We start from the raw sequence: 27644 nt of genomic DNA on the forward strand, positions 1-27644 counted from the left end.
TGGGCATCTGTACCGGATCCTCCTGGACGCCTCCCTAGGGAGGTGTTCCAGGCATGTCCCTCCTCCCTAGGGAGGTGTTCCAGGCATGTCCCTCCTCCCTAGGGAGGAGTTCCAGGCATGTCCCTCCTCCCTAGGGAGGTGTTCCAGGCATGTCCCTCCTCCCTAGGGAGGTGTTCCAGGCATGTCCCTCCTCCCTAGGGAGGAGTTCCAGGCATGTCCCACCGGGAGGAGACCCCGGGGAAGACCCAGGACACGCTGGAGAGACTATAGCCGCTTTTCCACTAGTACCTACTCAGTCCGACTTGACTTGCTTTTGCGCTTTCCCACTAGGGGTCGAGGCGTGTCAAGTACAGTAGATATTTTTTCTGTAACTATTCTGCCGAGGTTCTAAGCGGCTGAGTCGGGCTGTATCTGACGTTATCACACTACAGGCCACCGATTGGTCAGACGGGAGTCAGACGTCTGAGTCAGGAGCTCTGTCACTTCATAGCTGCTCAGAGACCAACAGCCGAGACAAACTAAAACAAATTAAAAACGTTGCCGCTTGAAGCTTCTCTCTCTCTCATTTTATAACTTAGTATCGATCACAAGCCACAGACCCAGCAGCACATCTATCATCTCCTCCAGGTTCTACATCTTTAGTGTTGTTGTCTTCTTCCTTTAGAGACACAATCAAATACATCACAGCAGCTTCTCCAACCTCCTACTTCTGCTCCAGGTGCTGGATTGTACGGTGGCCGAGACCCGCCATTGCTGAAAATAAAATAAACGCTGCAAATAAAAACAAACGCTGCTGCAAATAAAATAAACGCTTTGCAAATAAAATAAACGCTGCAAATAAAAACAAACGCCGCTGCAAATAAAAAAACGCTTTGCAAATAAAATAAACGCTGCAAATAAAAAGAAACGCTGCTGCAAATAAAATAAACGCTGCAAATAAAAACAAACGCCGCTGCAAATAAAATAAACGCTTTGCAAATAAAATAAACGCTGCAAATAAAAACAAACGCCGCTGCAAATAAAATAAACGCTTTGCAAATAAATTAAACGCTGCAAATAAAAGAAACGCTGCAAATAAAATTAAAAAACAACACAAATAAAAAAGCCACAACGGAAGTGAATTACCGGGGACTATTTTTGCTGATGCACCGGTGTTTTTTACATGAGAGGAAAAGAAGAAGACGAAGAGGACGTAAGTGAAAAGGAAGAAATAAGAAGAGTGAGGAATAAGAAGAACAATGAACGAGAAAATAAGTGAAAAGGTTAGTGTTCAACGTCGCTACGTGTCATTTTTAACGTGCAACACCGGTGCATTGGCAAAAATAGTCCCCGGTAATTCACTTCCATTGTGGCTTTTTTATTTGCGTCGTTTTTTTATTTTATTTGCAGCGGGGTTTATTTATATTTGCAGCATTTCTTTTATTTTCAGCAATGGCGGGTCTCGGCCACCGTAGGATTGTAGTGGAAAAGAAACTTGGCCGAGTTGACTCGAGCTGAGTAGGTGCTGGTGGAAAAGTGCTATATGTCTCTCGGCTGGAACGGGGCCTCTCGGAATCCCCTCAGAGAAGCTGGAGGAAGAGCTGGAGGAAGTGTCTGGGGTGAAGGAAGTCTGGGTATTCAGGTGCGAAGCCCAGGTGTGGCTCCTCGGTTACAGCTTCAGCTCTGAGCCGAGAGGACGGGCCGCGGAATGCTACGCTACCTGATCCCAACGCGGGAGAAAAACACCTACTCGGAGGAGTGACGTCGAGCACAAATGACAGACGTGTGAACGTTTAATAGACAGGAGACGAGTGTTTTTCGTGCGGGACATACCGGGCTGTCAGTACGCCCCTCGTGAGCCAGAGGATGCTAATTATGCTTCACCTGGAAGTGGTGGCGGTGAGTGTTCCTGCCCCGAGGACGTGGAAGTGCAGGCTGGGACACGACGGGAGGAAGTTCACGCATAAACGAGAGGCGAATGTAAACATGAAGGCAGGAGGCGTGACAGAGGTGAGGGGGGGTGCAGGAAAACAAGAGTATGATCTGCAGGTGAGGTGGACGGATGGATGGATGGATGGATGGATGGATGATGGATGGATGATGGATGATGGATGGATGGATGGATGGATGATGGATGGATGGATGATGGATGGATGGATGGATGGATGAAGGGTGGATGATGGATGGATGGATGATGGATGGATGGATGGATGATGGATGGATGGATGGATGGATGATGGATGATGGATGATGGATGGATGATGGATGGATGGATGATGGATGATGGATGGATGATGGATGGATGGATGGATGGATGGATGGATGGATGGATGATGGATGGATGGATGGATGATGGATGGATGAAGGGTGGATGATGGATGGATGATGGATGAATGGATAAATGGATGGATGGATGGATGGATGGATGATGGATGGATGGATGGATGATGGATGGATGAAGGGTGGATGATGGATGGATGATGGATGAATGGATAAATGGATGGATGGATGGATGATGGATGGATGGATGATGGATGGATGGATGGATGATGGATGGATGGATGGATGGATGGATGGATGATGGATGGATGGATGGATGGATGTGGGGGCGGGGCCAGGATGACCTCACCTGCAGGTGGCTGACGATGCAGTACTGCTGCGGGCCGTCCAGGCCGCAGGTGGACGAGGCCGTCAGGTTGACGGAGCGTCCGATCAGCAGGTTCCCGGTTGCCGGGTAACAGCTTCCCTCGGTGCAGCCGTGGGGGCTGGACGGCAGCTCCTGGCCGGCGGCGCTCAGAGCTGCAACGGGGACAGAAGAGCAGAGTTACAACCTTTAATTACTCTAATTCAACATGTTTAGGTGACTCACATCTCAAGTTCATTCACGGTTCTGGTGGCCGGTAAAAGTGGAGTTCCTGGTGAGCAGGCAGGTCCCATCACGCCTCCAACACGAGTCTCAGGTACCACAAACTACTCATCTGTGGTTCTTTCTCACACTGGCAAATGTTGAGCGTTTGTGTCAAAAAAAGGCTCCCGTAGTCGGCGGAGCAGTGCATTGTGGGTCGCAGCAACTTGTTGGGCTGCAGTCCTACGTGAACATGGTAGACCTCACTTTCAATTTTGAGGCCTGACTCTGAGACCACCGATAATGTAATTCCTTATTACATTATTGGGAATTTATTACATGCTACTCAAAGTCAGCAATTGAACCCAATATTCATTCTGGTGTTTTAAATCCAGTGTAAATAACATTCTAAGGGCCTGATTTACTAAAGGTTTGCGTGTGTAAAAACGTGTGCAAACTTGACATCACCCGAAAACCAATGTGCCAGCTGATCTACTAACAGCGTGCAAAGAGGACTGCGCCTCTCAAATGAGCAAAATAGCACACGCAATTCAGTTAGTACTTTTGCCCTGATGAATAATCAATATGGGGCGTACCCGCCAGAAATCGCTAAATACTGGGAGGGGAAGATGCAAATTGGTCCATTTACCACACGCAATGAGATTTACCAAGCCTGAAAGTTTTTGCGGGGATTGTGATTGCGTCTGTATTTAATACGTTCGAAAGGAAGGTGCTAATCTCCACATGCAAAAGGAGAAATATTTTATTTGAATGTTAAATCGAGTATTATTCAGCAAAAGGTTTCCACAGGAGGCACATTCATTTTTTTATTTGTGATAATAAATAAATCACGTGTTTTCATGGAGAAAAAAGTGTTTCTTATTGTGCGCCTATACTTGTTCTGCAGTTGTCATACCCCGGTGTTGTGTCGTATTCAGCACCCCTGCCGTGAAAAGCACCCCCTCGTCTGAAAAAAAATGATATTCTCATTCCGTGTCATGTTCTGTTTAGCGTCCAGTTTTGTGTTAATGATTCATGTTTAAATGCGCTCATGGATTCCACAATAGTCTTACTTTCCCACAATCACAGTCACAGATAACAAAAATCGGGTAAATGGTTATTGATGTCATTAATGAATAGCCTGCTTACTGTGTTGTCTTCCATAATATTTGTAAATATATATAATATAAACTCCTAAGTATGTGTTTGTGTGAGTGTGTATATATAAATATATGGAAGTGTCAGTGTGTTGTCTTTTTTCTTGGTCTACTTATCATTGAATATACGAGGGGGTGCTTTTCACGGCAGGGGTGCTGAATACGGCACAACAATTTGCCTCTTCCACTAATATCTCTAACTCCAACTCGTCAAATTTCATTTTGCGCTTGCGACTATATCCTGCTTTCCATCCAGACTCTCCATGGCGCAAACCGTAAGACACGCAACACCTCATTTAAATACTGAGGTTTGCACCTGTTATCAATTGCGCACGCAATCTTAGTTGATCACCCGCAAAACACACAACAATAGCACACGCAAACTTTTTCAGTGCACACGCAATTTAGTACTCTTTATTTAGGATCTTAGTAAATCGGGCCCAAAATGTAGAACTCTGGACTGAAAAAAATTACATTATTTGTAAAGTATTACATTATCAGTTTAGGAAAAAAAAAAAGACCCACCTAATAATGTAATCAATTCCCAATAATGTAATAAGGTATTACATAATCGGTAAAAATGTTATTACAATATCAGTCAGGATATTTTATTACATTATTGGATTTTATTACATTTTCGAATGAGTTAAGTGCAAATTTTATTACATTTTCAGGCGTTATTACATTTTCAGGAAATTATGACATTATAGGGAGCTACACTCCTTCCTTCACTGTTATTCTGTAACGCCACCCCTGCTCTAAATCATTGTTTGATTCCTGAGTGATCCACATGTTGCGGCGAGGCGGCATCGGCGTGTCAGCGTGACCGGCGGCTGCTCTTTCCTCTCCTCACATTATCCTGTTTTGGGTTTCTCTCCGAGCTGGTATCAGTTATTGTTTTTCTTCTGAACCGTCTGAAACCGTTAGTGCCAACCAATAACAGACATAACCATGACACAAGACAAGCAGAAAACAACATTCACGTTCCCTCTGCCGAGAACTAACACACTCAGAATAACAGCACGGTACAGAGCTGCTGCAGAGAAACAGCTCTGATTACTGGAAAACACAAGTCGTTTTAAAAACAAACTGAAAATATGATTTTAGAAAGGTGTGTGTATAATATCTGACTGATATCTGACTTCTTCACTGCAAAAACTCAACATCTTACCAGGAATATTTTTCTTATTTCTAGTTAAAATGTCTCATTTTTAGTCAAAAAATCTCATTACACTTAAAACAAGAGTCTTTATCAGAAAAATAACTTGTTATTTGACAATTTTCACCTGTTTCAAGTAAATTTTCACTTGAAATAAGTAGAAAAATCTGCCAGTGGGACAAGATTTATCTTCTCATTACAAGCAAAAGAATCTTTTGATTTTTCTACTTATTTTAAGTGGAAATCTACTTGAAACAGGTGAAAATTGTTGTTTTATCCAGTGATGAGTCTTTTTTTAAGTGTAATGAGATTTTTTTGACTAAATATGAGACATTTTAACTAGTAATAAGACAAATATTCTTGTTAAGATTTAGATTTTTGCAGTGTTGGTTTCTTGTTAAGCTTTTGTTTTTGTTGTTTTCTGGTTTCATAAGCCTGGGTATTGAGTTGATGTGAAAACAGGTTTTAACAATTTTTTCCAATTGTAATTAGTAGTCGACACTGTCGTTAATTATTTTAATATTGTAGTTTTTTCTGTGTTACTACCATGTATAATTGTGAACAGAACTGGATCCAGCCGCGTTCACACACCACCACGGATTTGAAATAAAACTAAAGGTATCAGTGTGACTTCACGAATAAAGGTGGAATTACAGCTTTCTCAAACAACTGTTTAGGATTTTAAAAGTAATTAGACGATTGCAAGCTTTACCGTCTGAAGATCCTGGTTAGATCTTTATGTACATTCTGCTCTCAGAATAAACCAGGAACCTTCATCTGGTCTGGAAACCTGTTGCAAACACTCATTTTAAATAATTTATCCACCATTAACGCTTCACTATGTCAAAAAACAAATTTAGCTTGCTGTTGTTGCCTAACGGCAGCAAAAAAGATAATTGCAGTAAGATGGAAACCACCACACAGGCTTAACATCTACCATTGGTATCTGACTTTTGTGATATTATCTATCTGTAAATATCTACAGCCCCAACAAAAAACAACTGAATATTCTATTTTGGTTTATGGCAGCAGATCAGATTAAAGCCAAACTTGAAATTTGTATTTCAAGTTTTTGATATTATTATGTTTCGCCTTTGTTTTATTTTGTTAGTTTGGTTGTTTTTTATTGTTGTATTATCTTTTTTTCTGATTTCCTTATTATTAATTGTTTTCATCGAATGTTTAGGTCCGAGGGTATATATATATATATATATATATATATATATATATATATATATATATATATATATATATATAATTAATGATGCTTAAATTAGATTACTTGTGATGTGATCAAATGATATTTATATATCTTTTTTTCTAAATTATAAACGGTGGCATCAACAATGATGTCAAACAAACATTATACACACACTATATATATATATATATATATATATATATATATATATATATATATATACAAACACACACAAACATATACATATATACACATATTAGGGATGCCCCGATACCATTTTTTTCACACCGAGTACTAGTACGAGTATTTTAATTTGTGTACTTGCCGATACCGAGTACCGATACGATACTTCTACCACAAAAATAACTAGGCTAAAAATGCAATGAAAAATGCAATGAATTGGAAGACAGGTTTTATTTGCAACAGAAATTCAATTTTAAACAAAACTCAGCCGGCCGGTGTTCTGCCGATCCTTGCTACCTGCCGCGCACAGTCGATTTTCAAAGTTTGATTGCCACTCCAATCATTTCTTGCACGATGTAAAAATGGACAGAAAAGGAAGTGGTTTAGGGAGTAAAACACAGTAAAATTGTAGCTCTACAAAGGTAGAAAACCACTAGGTAGCATTTTTCGGCAGAGCAGCAGAAATCGGCAGAACACTGGGCTTTCCTCCGCGGAGTTTGACATCATTGTGGATGCCACCGTTTATAATAAAAAAAAAAAAGAAATATAAATAAAAACATTTGATCACAAAAAAAAGTAATTAGATGATTTAATCTAATTTAAGCATCATTAAAACCACAGTTGGAACCAACGTGAGCTTCCAGCAGTGAAAGTGACGGGAGAACAGAAGTCTTTCATCCTGCAGCTCCGCAGAAAACAATGGAGCAGCAAACAAGCCGAGGCATGATGGGAAATACATGGATGGTTGGAACTGGAATCAAAAGCATCTTCTGGGAGAGAAAACATCATTCCTGCGGCGCAATCAGCATGAACTCTATCGGCAGCAGCTCCCCAAGACTGATCCAGGCAGGCGGTGGCGGTGGTGGTGGAGGGGACGATGCTGATGCACGACAGGAAGATGGATGAGCCTTTGGCACGTCTACAGATGTGTCTAATTATCATTTAAGTACTTTTAAAGATTGATAATACTGGTGGGAAAAGTAAATGAACCCATGAACTACTTCCTTTATTGAAAGCTGGTTCAAGTCAGTCGTTATCGCTCAGGAGAGCAGTAAGTGACACGGGTTTGGGGGTTTAGAACCGGTTTAGAAGAAACCGATGAAAGAAAAGTTTGACTCTTCAGAAAGAATAAAGACTCTATCATCGTCCAGCATCAAAGCTCCACCTCACTGGTGAAGCACGGCGGAGGAAGTGTGATGGTTTGGGATCGGAGACTGGACCAGTCGCCATCGCTGAGATGAACGCCTGAGTTTCATGGACACGAAGTGCGACCCGACGGCATGAAATGTGACGGAACACCACGTTTACTGCGTGCCGGGAAATAAAAAATAACGACAAGAGTGATGCTGTCAGCCGTTAGAGGTTCATGTTTCCATTGCCCTGATACGGTGGCCGACAAGGGCCAAACGCACTGGAACGGCCTAATGCGTCTCAGTTAAGGAAAACGGCTTCAAGTACAGAAACGATTCAATTTCACAAACTCAAAACGAGGTACAAAAAGAGGAACGTGGTGCAAATGAAAAAACGTGCTGCAAAAAACTAAGACAAATGCAGTATAATCATAACAGGTCACTACAACCGGAAGTGCTCCAAACCTGCAGGGGGCGCTGCTGACTGAACCACAGTGTTTACATCCATGGTTTAAACAGACAGCGGGAACGGTAATGTGATTTTTATCTGACTATATTTATATACGATGTTTATTTCACTGCACAACGCTATAGACTACGAGACGTTTCTTTATTATCTTTTAACGTTACAGTCAGCTGTTCGATCTCTCTCTACATCCCGTGTGTCTGTCCATTGAACTGTTACGCTGAGAGCGCCCCCTGCAGGTTTGGTAACTGGTTATGAAGCGTTTTTCTTTTGAAGATGGTTTCTTGTTTTATATCGTTTTGTGCTTTGCATCGTTTCTCTATTTGCAGCGTTTGATGATGCTGAATTTGTCTTTGTTTTTTGCAGCAGGTTTTTTCATTTGCACCACATTCCTCTTTTTGTACCTGGTTTTGAGTTTGTGAGTTTGAATCGTTTCTGTACTTGAAGCCGTTTTCCTGAACTGAGACGCATTAGGCCGTTGCAGAGCGTTTGGCCCTTGTGGGCCACCGTAGATCTGACGACGGGGGACCGTCTACGAGAGATCACCGATCGGCGTGGCGCGAGTGCGTGGTACCAACGTATCAGAGGTTAATAATGCCATACTAAAACAAAACGGACACTTTCTAACTGCTGCAGGAGTTCCCGCAGCCGTCTCCTTGACGACGCAGCAGCCTCGCAGCCTCACAGGTGAGCGTGTGGGGTCACCTGGTGCTATGAGCTACGTTTACCGGACCCACATCCAGGAAATCTGGACTCCAACGGGGAATCAGGGAAGACTAGACCAGGGTCTCCTGTTCCGGGTTTCTGTTGGGTTTTATTTTTACTCTCTTGTGTTTGTGGCTCGTTTCCTGTTTTATTCTGAAAATCTGTGTCCTCGTTTGTTTAGTTCTTGTTGGACCTCCCTGGTCTTGTGTAGCACAATCAACACAAGGTCATTCAAAGTGCTTTACATCAACATTAAAAGCAGCAAGACACAATTAAACAGTAAATACCAAATAAAATGAAATAAAATGATAAGAAAAGAGGTAAAATAATAAAAAGCACAAGTTGTTAAACAGTAATGGCAGTAGATCCAGCAGGTTCATCTCATTCTTACAATGGCAAGAATTACGTTTCTCTACAAAGACCGGGTCAAATACAGGATTACAAAAGTAATCTGTAACAATTCGTACGGTGAATTAAACCAATTTGACAAATCTACATCACAATGCCTGCATTCAGGGCGTATCCATGACTTTGCATGGTTTTCAAAAATGATAAGTATTTAATTTAAGAGTACGCTTAAATAACAAATAAAATGATAAGAAAAGAGCACAAGTTGTTAAAAGGTAAGAGTACTGTACGTTTCAGTAAACAGTAATGTTTTTAGGCCTGATTTAAAGGAGCTGACAGTTTGAGCAGACCTCAGCAAGAGAAGCGTATTTAGATGTTAAGATGTTCTACATCTTTAGTGTTGTTGTCATCTTTGTTTGTGTCACATGATCAAATACGTCACAGCAGCTTCTCCAACCTCCTACTGCTGCTCCAGGAGCTGATTGTAGTGGAAAAGAAACCAGAGTTGAGATGAGTAGGTGCTGGTAGAAAAGTGTCATAAGAACAGTGATGTGAGCAGACAAATGTTTCCTCTGATTTTATTGTTGTTTATGTTCTTTTGGGAATAAATTATAGGTTTATAAGATCGTCCTGTTTTTATTCACGTCTCAACAACAGAGGGAGTATAAAAGCCGAATCACGACCTCACGTCATCTTTCTGGACCTGAATGTGGGTCTGGAGTCACCGGGTCCACACACACACACACACACACACACACACACACACACACACACACACACACACACACACACACACACACACACACACACACACACACACACACACACACACACACACACACACACACACACCGTGGTAAATCTCTTGGCCGCGGTTCAAGCTGAAGGTTTAGGAGGATTTTCTGAATTCTTGGACGAGACGTTAGCGCTGCCTGGCTGGACGGCGCCGCTGGACTCGGACCGGCATCAGAAACGTCAGGACCGCAGCGGTTCCACCGCCGGAGAGGGAATCTAACGGTAAAGGTGTCGGTGGGAAGTAGGGATGGGCGGTATGGACAAAAAAATTATCACGATAATTTCTGGCATTTATCCCAATAACGATAAAAATGACTATAAAAAAATACCAATTCAACTCCATCTTTGTAACTATAAATCTATCACCACATTCAGTCTTTGGAGCCAAAACACTGCTCTAAAAGATACTAAATACTAAACTACAACAATTACATTGAATTAATAAAAACCAATTAAATTACACCTGTACTGGAATGACTCAGATCCACAAACACAAACACGTATCAACGGGAATTTATCTTTCTTTCTTTCTTGCTCATTTCCTTCCTTCCTTCCTTCCTTCCTTCCTTCCTTCCTTCCTTCCTTCCTTCCTTCCTTCCTTCCTTCCTTCCTTCCTTCCTTCCTTCCTTCCTTCCTTCCTTCCTTCCTTCCTTCCTTCCTTCCTTCCTTCCTTAGTCCCTTCTTCCCTTCCTGTTTCCTTCCTTCCTTCCTTCCTTCCTTCCTTCCTTCCTTCCTTCCTTCCTTCCTTCCTTAGTCCCTTCTTCCCTTCCTGTTTCCTTCCTTCCTTCCTTCCTTCCTTCCTTCCTTCCTTCCTTCCTTCCTTCCTTCCTTCCTTCCTTCCTTCCTTCCTTCCTTCCTTCCTTCCTTCCTTCCTTAGTCCCTTCTTCCCTTCCTGTTTCCTTCCTTCCTTCCTTCCTTCCTTCCTTCCTTCCTTCCTTCCTTCCTTCCTTCCTTCCTTCCTTCCTTAGTCCCTTCTTCCCTTCCTGTTTCCTTCCTTCCTTCCTTCCTTCCTTCCTTCCTTCCTTCCTTCCTTCCTTCCTTCCTTCCTTCCTTCCTTCCTTCCTTCCTTCCTTCCTTCCTTCCTTCCTTCCTTCCTTCCTTCCTTCCTTCCTTCCTTCCTTCCAGAACCATAAATCAGTTTTACACAAAAACATCATCAACAGGAATTTATCGTTTTTACCGTGAGATACAAATTCTTATCGTGGGGAATTTTTTTGACGGTTTATCGTGAACGGTAAAATATCACCCATTCCTAGTGGGAATCTACCGGTAAAGGTGTCGGTTCCACCGCCGGAGAGGGAATCTAACAGTAAAGGTGTCGCCGGGCCCAGGGAGATCAGACACCTGATCAAACACACGGCGCTGCCACTCAGACTCCACCAGGAAGTGCAGAGATTTGAGACGGAGATATTACCCAGCAGCCCCTCCTGCTAGTCAAACACCCTGAACAACCTGCAGACCTCAATAAAAGGTGAACTTTGCACAGCGGGTTCACACGCCGGGCGGGTTCAGGCGTCGGTCGGTCACCTGCGCGGGCGCGGCGCCATAAATACCTGACAGAAAATCCTCCACAACAGAACAGTTTACACCTGATCGGGACTCAGAGGGTGTAACTACAACTGGGAACGATGCGGGACCCGTTTAAGACACTCAGGTCTGCAGAGCACCAGAACCTGAAACATCGAAGCTGAAACCAAGAACCTGAAACCCAGAACCTGAAACATAGAACCTGAAACATAGAAGCTGAAACCCAGAACCTGGTCCCGCACCATGAATTCTTGCCACTGAAAGATCCACATGTAAAATGTCCATTAACAGATTAAACCAGTGACATGTTGGTAGATAATGTGGTGGTTTCCATCGAATAACAAGTATTCTTTTAGCGGCTGTTAATCCTGCCACGTTTTTAAATCGATTTAAATCGATTCTCATATTAATTCCTAAAAATCGATTCATATGTCTAAAGATTGATCTAAAAAAAAAAAAAAAAAAAAAAAAAAATTGTTTTTGTTTTTTTTCATCATTACATTACAACTTTTGGTATTTTTTTGTTTATGCCCAAAAAAGGAATATTTTGTTGGACACGAGAATAACTGGTGCCATGTTTTTGCCTTTAAATATGTTTAAAGTGGAAATGAAGCAGTCAGTCAAGTATACATTATTTGCTAAATGGATATCCACTCTATTCACCAATTATGTAATAAACATGAAAAACGTAATACAATAAAAAATAAAAAGAACTCCCGTTATAGCTTTCATAGCACGGACGCCGCCATCTTGGCCGTGACGTCACGGGGTTGGTTAGCTTCACGGGAGTCCACAGACAGAGGTAGAGGTAGAGGTAGTGAGAGACAGAGACAGAGACAGAGGAAGATAGAGACAGAAAAAGATCCAGATAGAGAAAGATAGACATTTATAGATAGAGATGGTGACATATAAAGACGGTTATATATAAAGACAGTGATCTATATTAGTGATCAATAGAGTAAAGACAAGTCGGAGGTCATTATTGCATTGCTCCTGGGTGTAATAATGAATTTTACCGGGTTAAGGGCAGGGACAAAGCAGTCCATTTCCATAAACTGCCACTACCAATAAGTATTTCAAAAATCTTTTTTCCTCAAACAAAACTTTGCAGTGACAAATTGGATAACGTGCGCACGGCGCACTCCAGATATGGTGACATTATTATGCGCACCTCAACACAGATGCAAACATAAACATTAAGGTGTCAACGCATCAGAAACAGATGAAAACACAGCTAAACAGGTGGCGGCGCAACAGAAACCCAGATGAAAATGCAGCTAAAAACATTAAGGTGACGGCGCACCTACAAAAAAGTTAAAAAAAAAAAAAAATAAAAAAAAAGATCAAAGTCGTGCGCATATTACCAGTGCATTAAACTGTATATGCAGCGGCGCAGCCAGCCGGAATCCCGTACGCACTGTGCATTCCCTTTTTTTGAAGGATTTATTTTTACGTGCTGGGTTTGATGACAGACCAGAGGCTGAGTGGACTGGCCCGGGACTTTGACGAAACGGGAGGCGCAGACTCAAATAGGCAAGAACATCTTTATTTAATTTAATGACGCCAGATCTGGCTGGGGTTTATATTGTGGCATCGGCTATCTGCTAGTTGAAACGTGTGGTCTGTTAGTCTATCTGAGTTTTATGGTGTTTTTATAGTTCATGCTTTATGGTGCTGTACTTTTTTTTTTTTTTTTTTTACTTTTTTTGTAGGTGCGCCGTCACCTTAATGTTTTTAGCTGCATTTTCATCTGGGTTTCTGTTGCGCCTCCACCTGTTTAGCTGTGTTTTCATCTGTTTCTGGGTGCGCCGTCAGCTTTAATATTTAGTTGTGTTTTCATCTGTTTCTGATGCGTTGACATCATTGACAGCAGATACACTCCGGCACGGTGGGCATCACCGTGCATAAACCACACCTACACCAGGTAGTGTTGCCGACTTCTTCCTCCCTAACCATCACCACCGCTCGGTTCCCTCGTCTAATAGGCTCAAAAGCATAAGCCATAGGGTTGCTGACCTCCACAGTCCTCTCAATCTCCTCCTCATCCATGATCTTTCGCAAAAACCACTTGCTGTCCTGTCTTGCCAATAGAGCGTTCAAAGCACCAACCAACCCCGTGACGTAAGCACCGACGTCACTTCAAGATGGCGGCTCGCTAGCCAGAGAACTAGGTAGAAACTACGAAAATAAATGTGTTATTTCTATGGGTTTCACAATTAAAAAAAATCTGATTTTAGACAAAGTCGTTTTTTAAATATATTTGACCACTACCAGTGCCAAAACATGCACGTTTCATTTCCACTTTAAAGGTATGAAAACATTAAAGTGTTAGGTTATAATTGCATAAATTGTCTATATTTCTTTGCTTTATATACAGTCTTGGGGTTACATTTGCATAAATGTTAAAAACCAAATTCTCATAAATGGGGAAAAATTAAAACCGATTTCATCCGTCTCTGTTTCCTCCCTGGATCTGTTTGGTAATTCTGCCCCACGATGTTTCTGTTTCAGTTCTATCAGCATTCTGGGAGCTGATTGGTCCTTACAGCATCATTAGCTGCAATACTTGCTGTTGAATCTCAATATAATACTAGTATTAATATGTTGCAGAACTACAGTCATATAATTCATGCAACAGCTGAAAAAACAGTTTTAATAACAGTAACCCAAATCAATATCGGAGATATATATATATATATATATATATATATATATATATATATATATATATATATATATATATATATATATATATATATATATAAAAACATGTGCAGGAATGATCCTGTGGTGTTACTTGAACAAAAACTGCAAAGAGGAGAATTGATTTTGTTCATTGCATGTTGTTTTTTTGGTGTTAAATAAGTTCTATGCAGAAAGTTAAACTTAATAAACTGGTGATTAGGATTTTTTGAGGTAAGTTTTAAGTTGGTGAAAATGTGTTTCCAGAGTAATTCATCACAGATTAGATCAGTCTGCCAACGTGACTGAAAAGTAAGGTTTTTATATGTCGACTTAAGAAGTAATTCATACAATGATGAAGCTACTGTAAGCCTCTGGATTTATTGGCCTTGACAATAACCAAGTGAAAGGCAGTGAGTCCAGTTTTCTGTCCCAGGAAACTCCATACGCTTTTATCCAGGATCTCAGTCTCAGATAAAAGAAGAAGAAAATACCAGGTAGATTATATTGCTGTTTGATGTCGAGAAATGTACGCAGACCTTCATCTCCATAAAGATCTTTTAAAGTATAGACTCCTCTGTCTGTCCGAGGAGGAAACACACATGGATGAGAGTCAGAAAGCAGAGAATGGTTAGGAAAAATTGGAGATTCCAAGTGCCATTTCTGCGTTGTTTTTGTGATCTTTGTGCTTCTTGCCGACTCAGTAAGAGGTGAGAAATGATAGGGCCAAACTGTAATTTAGCATGTTTGTGAGTGATTCCTGAATAGAATACATCCTGAAGTCTATAAGGGTCTTAGTACTGGAGTTGAGGGGGGATGAGGGGGGATGAGGGGGGATGAGGGGGGATGGCATCCTCTCCTGAAATAAAAACGGTCCAAATCATCCCCCCCTGAAATAAAAATGGTCCAAATCATCCCCCCTGTAAAACTGACATCCCTCCTTTCCATCCCTTATGTCATTTCATCAATGAATGTGGTTTTACTGCTATTTCAACATTTAGAGTCATCACCAGAAAAATAACACCAGAAAAATAACTTATTTGACAATTTTCACCTGTTTCAAGTACATTTTCACTTGAAATAAGTAGAAAAATCTGCCAGTGGGACAAGATTTATCTTCTTATTACAAGCAAAAAAATCTTTTTTCTACTTATTTCAAGTGAAAATCTACTTGAAACAGGTGTAAATTGTTGTTTTTTCCAGTGATGAGTCTTGTTTTAAGTGTAATGAGATTTTTTTTACCAAAATGAGACATTTTAACTAGAAATAAGACAAATATTCTTGATAAGATTTAGAGTTTTTGCAGTGATCCATTTTACTTATCCTGTGAAGGACAGAGTCATATTGATAAGTTCAGAAAAGTGTTTTTTATTGTTGTGTTTTGATGTATTTGATGTAAACCCAGTGGATATTTAAAGCTTACAGAAGGCTGCATTTAACTGCTGCTATGTCATTCCTGCAGTATTTCTGCAGGTGTTTTGGTCACTGCTATTATTTGTAATATATTATATTATTTGTAATCAGCACAAATTATCTGTCCCCATATGATCAAATCCACCATCCCCCCTGATTTATTTTTACAACTTGAGTACTGGGTAGACTAAGGGCCTGATTTACTAAAGGTTTGCGTGTGTAAAAGCGTGTGCAAACTTGACATCACCCGCAAACCAAAGTGCAAGCTGATCTACTAACAGCGTGCAAAGACGACTGCGCCTCTCAAATGAGCAAAATAGCACACGCAATTCAGTTAGTACTTTTGCCCTGATGAATAATCAATATGGGGCGTACCCGCCAGAAATCGCTAAATACTGGGAGGGGAAAATGCAAATTGGTCCATTTACCACGCGCAATGAGATTTACCAAGCCTGAAAGTTTTTGCGTGGATTGTGATTGCGTCTGTATTTAATACGTTCGAAAGGAAGGTGCTAATCTCCACATGCAAAAGGAGAAATATTTTATTTGAATGTTAAATCGAGTATTATTCAGCAAAAGGTTGCCACAGGAGGCACATTCATTTTTTTATTTGTGATAATAAATAAATCACGTGTTTTCATGGAGAAAAAAGTGTTTCTTATTGTGCGCCTATACTTGTTCTGCAGTTGTCATACCCCGGTGTTGTGCCGTATTCAGCACCCCTGCCGTGAAAAGCACCCCCTCGTCTGACTAAAATGATATTCTCATTCCGTGTCACGTTCTGTTTAGCGTCCAGTTTTGTGTTAATGATTCATGTTTAAATGCGCTCATGGATTCCACAATAGTCATACTTTCCCACAATCACAGTCACAGATAACAAAAATCGGGTAAATGGTTATTGATGTCATTAATTAATAGCCTGCTTACTGTGTTGTCTTCCATAATATTTGTAAATATATATAATATAAACTCCTAAGTATGTGTTTGTGTGAGTGTGTATATATAAATATATTGAAGTGTCAGTGTGTTGTTTTTTTTCTTGGTCTACTTATCATTGAATATACGAGGGGGTGCTTTTCACGGCAGGGGTGCTGAATACGGCACAACAATTTGCCTCTTCCACTAATATCTCTAACTCCAACTCGTCAAATTTCATTTTGCGCTTGCGACTATCCTGCTTTCCATCCAGACTCTCCATGGCGCAAAGTTTGCGCCACAAACCGTAAAACGCGCAACACCTCATTTAAATACTGCTGTTTGCACCTGTTATCAATTGCGCACGCATTCTTAGTTGATCACCCGCAAAACACACAACAACAGCACGCGCAAACTTTTTCAGTGCACACGCAATTTAGTACTCTCTATTTAGGATCTTAGTAAATCGGGCCCTCAATGTTCTATTATCGGCCTCCAAAACACTGATATGTGTGGGTCAAAGCAAACAGAAAGAACCGTACCGGTCGATGGAAAGAGAATATCAAAAACAACTCACAAAATGATATATACGTACATAAATAAATCATAATTGGAATAGTTTCTGAGCTGTAATATCATCTCTGATATGACTGATGAGACTGATAAGAGAGAATTCCCCCGGGGCAGCGTCCCCTGTCTCAGCTCGCCCACCTTTAAGCACCGCTAATGTATCCTCGCTCTTAATTAATGACTGTGTTTGTGTTGTGAAATGAAGCACGTATGTGAGGAATGCTGCTGAACGACGGCCAAAAGCCCCCCGTCCTATCTCCTCCTCCCATCAGCTCCAGCGCGCTGACGGAGAGCAACGCCGCGGCTGGTAATTACAAGGCCAGGCCTCTCAGACACGTAAAGAACCGCCTTGTTTGCGTTTTGAAAAATAAAAACACGGTGCTGACACGAGACCCAGCAGCAGTAGTAGACTGATAACCGGATCAAGGAAACGCCGCCTCGGTGGAGCAGCAGCTCTGGGAATGACTGGTTGTTGGTGTGAGCTGTTATTAGTAGTTCTGCAGGAACATCAGCTGTTGGAAAAGTGGCCCCTGGATGAGGCCCCGTTTACACGTAGTAAAAACGGTGGTGTTTTCATGCGTTTTGCCCGTTCGTTTACACGAAAACGAAGCTCAAAGTCTCCAAAAACCATCATTTCTGAAAACTCCGGCCAAAGTGGAGATTTGCAAAAACCCCGTCTTCACGTTTGCTTGTAAACGGAGGGAAATTTAGGCTTCAGAAACGTCACATTATCCGACAGGAACGTCACCAGTGTCATGAGTAGGGATGGGAATTGATAAGATTTTTCCGATTACATTTTCGCTTCTGCGTAACGATTCGATTCTTTATTGATTCTCTTATCGATTCTCATTTGGAAAAAATTAGAACAAACAATTTTAGCATCAACTTTGTTTTTTATCTTTGAACAAAAAAATATAAGTGAGGTGTTAACACGCCTTGGGCTCCTCCATGGTGCCAGGGGGGCCCCAGAAAATGATTTGTAATATAAAATATGTATTTAATATAAAATAATATAAAATAAATATTCTTCTGTAGAAATTAACTAAATACAACAAATTATTCTGTGGAAATTACACAAGAATGTCCAGTAACATTTTCAACACCACAAACTTAGTCACTGCTGGTGACATTCATCTATTCTGGCCTGATTCTCTTCCCTGCCTTGATGAAAGGAGAATCTAGCGGTAGATGCTCTTTAACTTCTCCATAGATGAGCTGACAAGCTGCAGCTGTGTCAGGAGCGCCCGGCACGTCCTCGTGGCCGAGCGTGCAGCTCTTCTAAAGCATGATTTATGGTTCCGCGTTAAATCGACGCAGAGCCTTCGGCGTAGGGTACGCCGAAGGCTCTGCGTCGGTGTAACGCGGAACCATAAATCAGCCTTACCACACGCCGGCGGACTCTGCGCTTCCAGCGCATCAGCCGCATTGCAAGTATTGTCGCCCTGTTGTCATCCTTTTTGGTCAAACGTAACCAAACTTTCGAGCGTTTATGCCGCTTTGTCCCTGTGTTTTCCTGCTGGGCGCGAATGCGCACGTGCTTGGTGACGTCATTCGCGCCCACTGGAATCGATAAGGGAATCGTTTGCAAAAAAGGCAAACGATTCCAAGGAATTGAAACACTGAGAACCGGTTCTCAACAAGAACCGGTTCTCGATTCCCATCCCTAGTCATGAGTGACACCTGTGTTTACAATTTGTTTGGCCACCGTCAATATTTTAACTGTTTTATATTCTAAGTCACACTTAAAAGTAACTCCACTTCTCTGTCACTCCAAACCAAAGACTCTGGTTCATCTTGGAAGTAACTGGAAGTTACTCGTGTCATTTGTTGATGTTTTTTTCCAGGATTCTGATTGGCTAGCATGACTTTATCTTCTCGTTACACTGCCCCCTGTAGGTTTGGCTGCTCATAGCACCTTAACAGATATTTATTCCAAGCGAATGATCCAGAACAGAAAACCGACGAGAAATCTGCTTCAATAAATGTCACATGGATGGATGGATGATGGATGGATGGATGGATAGATATATGGATAATGGATGGATGTCCGTTAGTGAGAAGGTTATCAGGTGTCCTGAATGGTTTTCTACTTGCTACAGTACTTGCTAATCTTTATTCACTGTAAATGGGTGAACTCCTCTTCAGATATGGTTTTAAACGCCTTTCCAGAGCAAGAAATGAGCCCATTGCCACAATTTTACACAAAAAGGACAAATAATTAAAGGAGAGGACACTAATCTGAGCACCTTATTGTGTTCTAAACATATTTGGATGTAGAGACTGACTGACACGTGCCTCTAAGAGGTATTTCATCTACTCTTGGAACATTCAATCGCTGCATTAACCAACTTTTGACTATTATTGATTAACGTGCACCCAGAGCCGCCTTAACCTAATGATAGGCCCTGGGGCTAACAGGTTTTGTAGGCCCCCCAGCCCCTCGACTTACATAGTCTTATTATAAAAAAAACATATTTTGATTAACGTATCACTGAGCCCACTTGAGTATAAACACAAAATACACTTTTTATAACAACCACACACAGCAAACCAAGATGTGTGAAAGTTTACATATAATATAATTAACACACAGTAAAGCTGTATTTTTGGGATCACTTCCACTTTTTATCAGAACTGTAAAATACAGACTGCTGCTGAACTGACAGCTGGACTGGACACAGAAATAATGTTGAACTAAACCTGCACAGTAAGGTCTGTGATGCAAATAAAGTTCCATGTTCAGGTTTAACCATAGACTGTAAAGAAACATATAACATATATATAACAACATATAACATATAACAGCCCCGCCCCCCCCTCTGGCCTCGGCGGGCCTTGTGAACCAATCACATGCACCTGCACACACACACGCACACTCCATTCAGCACCATGGATAGCAGCATGGCTTAATGCCAGCCAGATACCAATAGATTAAACATTATGGAAGATTTTGAGTACAATGACAAACATCTAAGCAAATACGGTATGCATTTCACTGCACAACCACAACAATTTAAAACCTGCACCAGTTAGCAATTAATACAGCACTTTCCTACCTTTTTAGAAGTGCTTCCGCCTGGTTGAAGAAAAGGGCTTGATAATGTCTATTTTTCACCAAGCCCAGTTTGGAGAAGTTACTGAGTTTGCGTTTGAAATGAGAAAAATCTTCTCTGCTGCTTATATTGGTGTTCCGATGCCGATTTGTCCGCATCTTTATTTTGACGGGACTCCGGTCCCATTTTCACCCGGTAGGCGCGCACATTCACGTTAACGCTGTTTCCCCAGCGGCCCGGGTCGCTGTTATAGGGGTCATTATCTGACTGGGGCCCTGGCTGGTCTGCAGCCTGGTCCTTTCTCTGGGGTTCGTGTGACCCGGGACCCCCCTCCTCCTCCTCCCCTCCACTGCGGGCGGGAGACCGCTCCTCTCCCGCATCCATTGGTGCGGCCCCGGCGCCGGCACCTTCTCCGTTTCATCCGGTGCAGGTTGAGCTTCCCCCGCTGCCGCTTGGGTTGGTCCATCACAAGCAACGGGTTTAAAAAATCCCGTTAATTTGGGAATGCTTTTAAGCACTTTTTCCCGAATCTCCTTTTCTACCGTCTTTTTTCTTTTCTGCGCTCCGCTCTCAAACTTCTTCCCCGACATTTTGCAACTGTCAATCAATCATAGCGGGACGCACCCCAACACACTCTGATTGGTCAACCATGGCCTAAGGCCCGCCCACAGGCTGCGGGGCCCACGTGGATCACTCGTAATTTGGATCAATCAGCAGCCTGTAACGTGCGTATGGAGTGATTGACAGGAAACCTGACAAATTACAAAACAATATGACTTTTTCAGCTCATCATGACCCAAAATGATAGGCCCCTGAAGTTGGCAGGCCCCTGGGCTTCAGCCCAGGTAAGCCCGTGCATTAAGGCGGCCTTGCGTGCACCGCTCGATTAAAGCTTAAGCTCTGTTTGATTTGATCCTGCAGATTGTGACTCCACCTGCATGAATGCATCCGTCCTCCAGTTACTGATCAACGCCGAGACTGAAACTTCCTGTGTGCAGACGGGTTAGAGAAGTTAGAGTACACTAACTGTATCAGTTTTTATGTGTGGGGGTTGCTCAGCACACAGGCAAGAGTTTTTATGGACCATTACGCAATCCCTCTCTCCTTGGAACCGTGAACAAAGGTCTATGCTCTGATAATTTCTAAAGGGCTCATGGGAGTTATTATGTGTGTGTGTGCGACCTTGTTTACTTTTATTTATCCCCATTCATTCCTTACAAATGCTCCATTCTTCCTTGGATTCAGTTTTTTGACTCATTGTTCCCCAGAAGTTTCAATTCAATTCAATTTTATTTATAAAGCGTCTATTACAACAGAAGTTGTCTCTAGGATCTTTCCAGAGACCAGAACATGACCCAATTATTACATGATAACAAAAGAGTAGGCCTGTGTTGGAAAAATAGTTTTTCTGATTCTAAATCGATTCTCATATTAATTCCTAAAAATCGATTGGTATATCTAAAGATCACATTTTTTTCGTCATTACATGGATGGATGGATGGATGGACGGGTGGATGGATGGATGGATGGATGGACGGGTGGATGGATGGATGGACGGGTGGATGGATGGATGGATGGACGGGTGGATGGATGGATGGATGATGGATGGATGGACGGATGGATGGATGGATGGATGGATGGATGAGTGGATGGATGGATGGATGGATGAGTGGATGGATGGATGAATGGATGGATGGATGAGTGGATGGATGGATGAGTGGATGAATGGATGGATGGATGGATGGATGGATGGATGGATGGATGGATGGATGGATGGATGGATGGATGGATGATGGATGGATGGATGGATTGATGGATGGATAGATGGATGGATGATGGATGATGGATGATGGATGGATGAATGGATGATGGATGAATGGATGGATGGATGGATGAGTGGATGGATGGATGAGTGGATGAATGGATGGATGGATGGATGGATGGATGGATGGATGGATGGATGGATGATGGATGGATGGATGGATTGATGGGTGGATGATGGATGGATGATGGATGAATGGATGATGGATGGATGGATGGATGGATGGATGATGGATGGATGGATGGATGGATGGATGATGGATGGATGGATGGATGGATTGATGGGTGGATGAATGGATGGATGGATGGATGGATGGATGATGGATGGATGGATGGATGGATGGATGGGTGGATGATGGATGGATGGATGGATGGATTGATGGGTGGATGAATGGATGGATGGATGGATGGATGGATGGATGGATGGATGATGGATGGATGGATGGATGGATTGATGGGTGGATGAATGGATGGATGGATGGATGGATGGATGATGGATGGATGGATGGATGGATGGATGGGTGGATGATGGATGGGTGACCAGGGTAATGTGGTGTAGCCAGTCCATCTGGGACCGGACCACAGCAGTTTCACAGAACCAGAACCAGTAACCACCACAAAGTTTGACATTCACATCAAAGCCCTATGATACAAATTGATCCATGAAATGAACAGCTGCTAATAGATGAGACGCTGCCCAAACTGAGGTCCCGGTTATCATTAGTGATTAGTGATCATTAGGGGGATCGGCTTTCTCGCAGCTTTACCAAGAAGTGGTTGACCTTCATGCTTAAAGAAGCCATGTGTAAGAAATGTCCAAAACTGGTACTGCAGTCACTTTCAAAATACTGTTGAGCGGCGTGTACCCTCCCCCTCCTCCCCCCGACCAGAGGTTGCCAGGTAGGCTGCAGAATGCAGCAGGAACATAGGCTGCCATGGCAAGCGACGAGTCCTACACAGTAAGTTTATTTTCTGTATTTAATGCTTTATGAAAGATCTTTTGCGAAGTAATAATGTATTGCAAAATTTAATTACGCAGCAAAGCGCACTGTACGTGCGCGTCGCCGCGTACCCTACGGCGTAGGCTCTGCGTTGAGTAACGTGGAACCATAAATCAGCCTTAAGGCTGCAGCGGCGTGGGAGAGATGGATGACTGAGGGAGAACACAGTTTCACCAAGAGTGGAAGGCAGCGCCGGGCAAGTTATGCCACAGTTTGCAGATGTATTGTTGACGCGTGGGCTAACGTGTCTGCTGGGACTATTTTGCGAGCTTTTGCAAAAGCCGGCAAGTCCGAGGAGCCGCACGGCACGGAACGTGACTCTGACAGCGAGGAATTCGGACTGGCACAGCTGATTTAGCGGAGCTCTTTAATGCAGAAACAGAAGGATGAGACTTCGATGGGTTTGATTAATGTAAAAACTGAAATAAAGTAGCCTACAATCAAACAAAGTTTTGCTCCCGCTCTATTTTTAAATATGCACACTTGTGTGCTTGTGTGTGTGTTCTGCGGCGCGCGTGTGTAGACGCCGCCTTTAGGTTCGGTGCGCCGTGTGTGTGTTTTAAATACAGAAATGACACAAAACTGAGGGTGCGCCTTTCCACACGGCGCCCGTATGGTCGCGAAAATCCATCCAACACGTTCGTAGCGGCTGCTGCGATAATTAGAGCCGAGCTGGCAACCCGGATGCCGAAACAATACTGACTTGGTGATTGGGAGATAGGTGGAGGGTGGAGCTTCAGAAACAATACTGACTTGGTGATTGGGAGATAGGTGGAGGGTGGAGCTTCAGAAACAATACTGACTTGGTGATTGGGAGATAGGTGGAGGGTGGAGCTTCAGAAACAATACTGACTTGGTGATTGGGAGATAGGTGGAGGGTGGAGCTTCAGAAACAATACTGACTTGGTGATTGGGAGATAGGTGGAGGGTGGAGCTTCAGAAACAATACTGACTTGGTGATTGGGAGATAGGTGGAGGGTGGAGCTTCAGAAACAATACTGACTTGGTGATTGGGAGATAGGTGGAGGGTGGAGCTTCAGAAACAATACTGACTTGGTGATTGGGAGATAGGTGGAGGGTGGAGCTTCAGGCCAAAACAAAAAATGACAACATAAACATCAGTCGAGGGCTGCAACTCCTCTTTTTAAACTGGAATATCCTGGCTTGAGTGCTGTTGTCAGTGACATAAGTATTTGAAATGAACAGGATTTATAAATGTCTGTTGACATATCGGGGTCATTTTATGATTCGTTTTATTATTGCTCTTACATACAGCTCCTTTAAATAAGTGTGAGGTTAATTAACCTTTAAACTTGTTTTTGTCCTTCTGAAAACTGTCACATGCTTTGGTAACAGATGTCACAACAGCCACTTCCTGATCTACTCAGGTTTTGGACTGTCCTGGTTCAATCACTCTACTGTAGTGTCATGATTCAACCACACGTTATCACTTCCTCCCACTGTCCACTGTTCACTCTCCATAACGGTCAGTTCCTGTCAAGTTTCTCAATAAAAGCATCTTCTGGGAGGAGAGTCCTTTGGGAAAACATTCAGGGGTTCTCTCTTGTCACTCTGCACTCCTCGCTTCCCCCTTCTGCAGAAGTGCGTTAAAACCATTCCAGGCAGTCTCTGTGTCTTTCTTTGTTTACGGAATTATTTAATGCTATTTTAGACCTAACAATAAGTGATCTGGTCATAAGGATCCAGTCCCCCTCCAACCACACCAGAGGGTTTCAGGCGGTCTGGGGGTGTCTGAGGTTTGAAACCTCCAGAAATGAAGCCAGAGCTGTGTGAAAGGGACTCACCCAGGAAGAGCAGGCTCAGCTGTGCAGTCATGACGGACATCTGGACCCCTGGACGCACGGACACCTCTCTCTGGCTGCAACACAGAAATTATTCAATTATTATTTATTTATAAAACTCCATTTCAAAACTGTTTTTGTATTCATGGAAATGATTGTTTAAGGAGCCCTTTGAGGAACGTCTGATGTTTTCATAGGGACTCCGTCGTCCCGGTGACCCTGAATTGGATTAACCCCATTCCATTCCTGTAAAATTACCATAAAACACCTATCCAAAGCATACCCAAAGTAAATTGAAAGCTGTTCTTGAACCGTTTGAAGTACATGGATGGTTTTGGTCTCTTTTGAAAGGTAACACTCTGTTGTTTTTCCCCCAACTGTCAGAATCACTGTAAGTGCTACTAGAATTGAGTAATCTAAGTTTGAACACACTGAAATAGAAGGTTTTTATTTCAGCTGGAAATTTGTTTTGTAATCAGATGTCTGCAGATGAGTGTAGCTGTGACTTATTAGCTGGAAAACATTGGATCGAGTCCAGTCAATTGGATCGACTTGACCTTTCTGAATGTAACCAGACCATTTTTTTGGGAATATTTTTGATCGGACGAGTTCTATGAGGCTTCATTGGTGAGTTGCGTCATGTTTGTAGTGTTGATATGTACCAGCTGCTATGATTATATCCTGAAATGGTTTGCATTGGTGGAATCACAGGAATCTTAGCTTTCCAAAGACATGTCACATGAGTAGCTCACGTAACATATGAGCTGTGTAAATGACCTAGTTTTGTAAATTACTGTGACGGCCCGCGTGGCAACGGGACAGGTATAAAAAGTGGACTGATGTCTTCATTCTGCTCACACTGAACCTAATCTGAGAGAGTAAGTGAACCCTCAGAGTTCCCGGCTGGTTGAAGCTCGTTGAGCAGCAGCGTCTCTGGAGGTTTGAACCAGCAACCTCTCCAGAACCGCCTCAGCTCATGGTACCTTGGGAGGATGTCTGGTGTGAGCGTTTCCATGGAGATCAGACCACATCAGATCTACGGGGTTCAGATTTGGACTGGAATTATCTTCTTCTGAGGTTATTTCCTTGTTTAGGGTCATTTTCCTGCCATTGACCACCCGACTGCTACTGAACAAGGACGCCAACAGATGACATCAATCCACTACCAGCCCCACCACTTCTTCTGCCTGGTATGAATTTCTTTTCTTTCGAAGCCTAAAAGGCAAACAGATCTATTTATTCTTGCTCCTGCCAGTTTGTGCAGCAGTGTGACAGGAACAAACGAAGCCACTAATGGTACTTTTACACTAGTACCTACTCAGCTCGACTCGACTTGCCTCGGTTTTGTGCTTTTCCACTAGGGGTCTAACGTGCAGAGTAGATACTTTTCTGTAACTATAGAGGGTCTGCATTGACATCCCTTCCCCACTGGACCTCCTTACTCACACTGAGCGGCAAAACATCAGCAAAAATGTCTGCAACTAGTGTGTTAGACGGGTTAACAGCAGACTCTGGGCTTAAAATAGCGTCAGTTGGACTTGACAGTGACCCGTACAGTTACCCCAAGAAACAGTGGTCCATGGACATTAATATTTGGTACAGTTACCAAGAACCAGTGGTCCATGGACATTAATATTTAGTACAGTTACCCCAAGAACCAGAGGTCCATGGACATTAATATTTGGTACAGTTACCAAGAACCAGTGGTCCATGGACATTAATATTTGGTACAGTTACCAAGAACCAGTGGTCCATGGACATTAATATTTGGTACAGTTACCAAGAACCAGTGGTCCATGGACATTAATATTTGGTACAGTTACCAAGAACCAGTGGTCCATGGACATTAATATTTGGTACAGTTACCAAGAACCAGTGGTCCATGGACATTAATATTTGGTACAGTTACCAAGAACCAGTGGTCCATGGACATTAATATTTGGTACAGTTACCCCAAGAACCAGTGGTCCATGGACATTAATATTTGGTACAGTTACCAAGAACCAGTGGTCCATGGACATTAATATTTGGTACAGTTACCAAGAACCAGTGGTCCATGGACATTAATATTTGGTACAGTTACCAAGAACCAGTGGTCCATGGACATTAATATTTGGCCACGAATCCAGTTTCCTGATATTTATATGTACTTAATTTCTACGCCGGGGAAATACACGAAGCAAAGCTTGAAGGCTTACAAAAGTCTTGACGCTTGGTCCGACTTCAAGGCAGGATTTGTTGTAGAAATTAAAGTGATGAGGACACCGAACTTTATGATTTGACCGTTTAACGTTAGCTACCCAAAAATCCAACATTACCTGATACAAAATGGGAACCACAAATCCACGTTTCGGTGCCTGGAATCCAGTTGTTTCTGTGAATTGCAGCGATCCATTTGTCTTAAACGTATTTTTCGGCAGTCTGTAAAACGATATCTCTGATTTCTTGCTAAATCTATGAGTACAGTCGATCGCACAACAGCTCTTTCCCATTTTAGATGTTTTCCAGTTGCTCAAACTGAAAGTTTACGCTGACACTCAGTCTTTCTGACACTCAGTGGGCGAAACCCGCCGTGAAGATGTATCTGTGACGTCATGCGGATTCCCTCTATTCTGCCGAGGTTCTAAGCGGCTGAGTTGGGCTGTGACGTCATCACACTCCAGGCCACCAATTGGTCGGGGGTTGGGAGTCAGACGTCTGAGTCAGGATGTGACATCAGAGGAAGAGACTGTGACGGAGATTCTTGTTCATTTTATTCCAGCAGCAACGGCAGCAAAAGTCTGTTTGGTGATCCAACTCTGAGGTGCAGATGTTCATAAACCTGGTGCTGAGGAGAGAATTAAAAAGATCTAGACGGAGATAAGGAACGACCAGATCTACCAGGAGCTCTGT

The 27644-nt window shown here is 42.5% G+C and overlaps 1 protein-coding gene across 3 annotated transcripts in view; it reads right to left on the reverse strand.

The window, feature by feature from the left end:
• The window catches only part of lamb2l (laminin, beta 2-like), a 104343-nt gene that overhangs the window by 63963 nt on the left and 12736 nt on the right, over positions 1-27644 (reverse strand). For all 3 annotated transcript variants that reach the window (XM_061736847.1, XM_061736849.1, XM_061736848.1), the window contains exons 2-3: positions 24756-24829; positions 2609-2778 (exon numbers count right to left, since the gene is read on the reverse strand). In XM_061736847.1, the coding sequence (XP_061592831.1) occupies positions 2609-2778; positions 24756-24795 (210 nt within the window). In that variant the 5' untranslated portion in view covers positions 24796-24829. The remainder of the gene's footprint in view (positions 1-2608; positions 2779-24755; positions 24830-27644) is intronic.

Source organism: Cololabis saira, chromosome 12, assembly GCF_033807715.1.
Source record: "Cololabis saira isolate AMF1-May2022 chromosome 12, fColSai1.1, whole genome shotgun sequence".
NCBI lineage: Eukaryota > Metazoa > Chordata > Actinopteri > Beloniformes > Belonidae > Cololabis > Cololabis saira.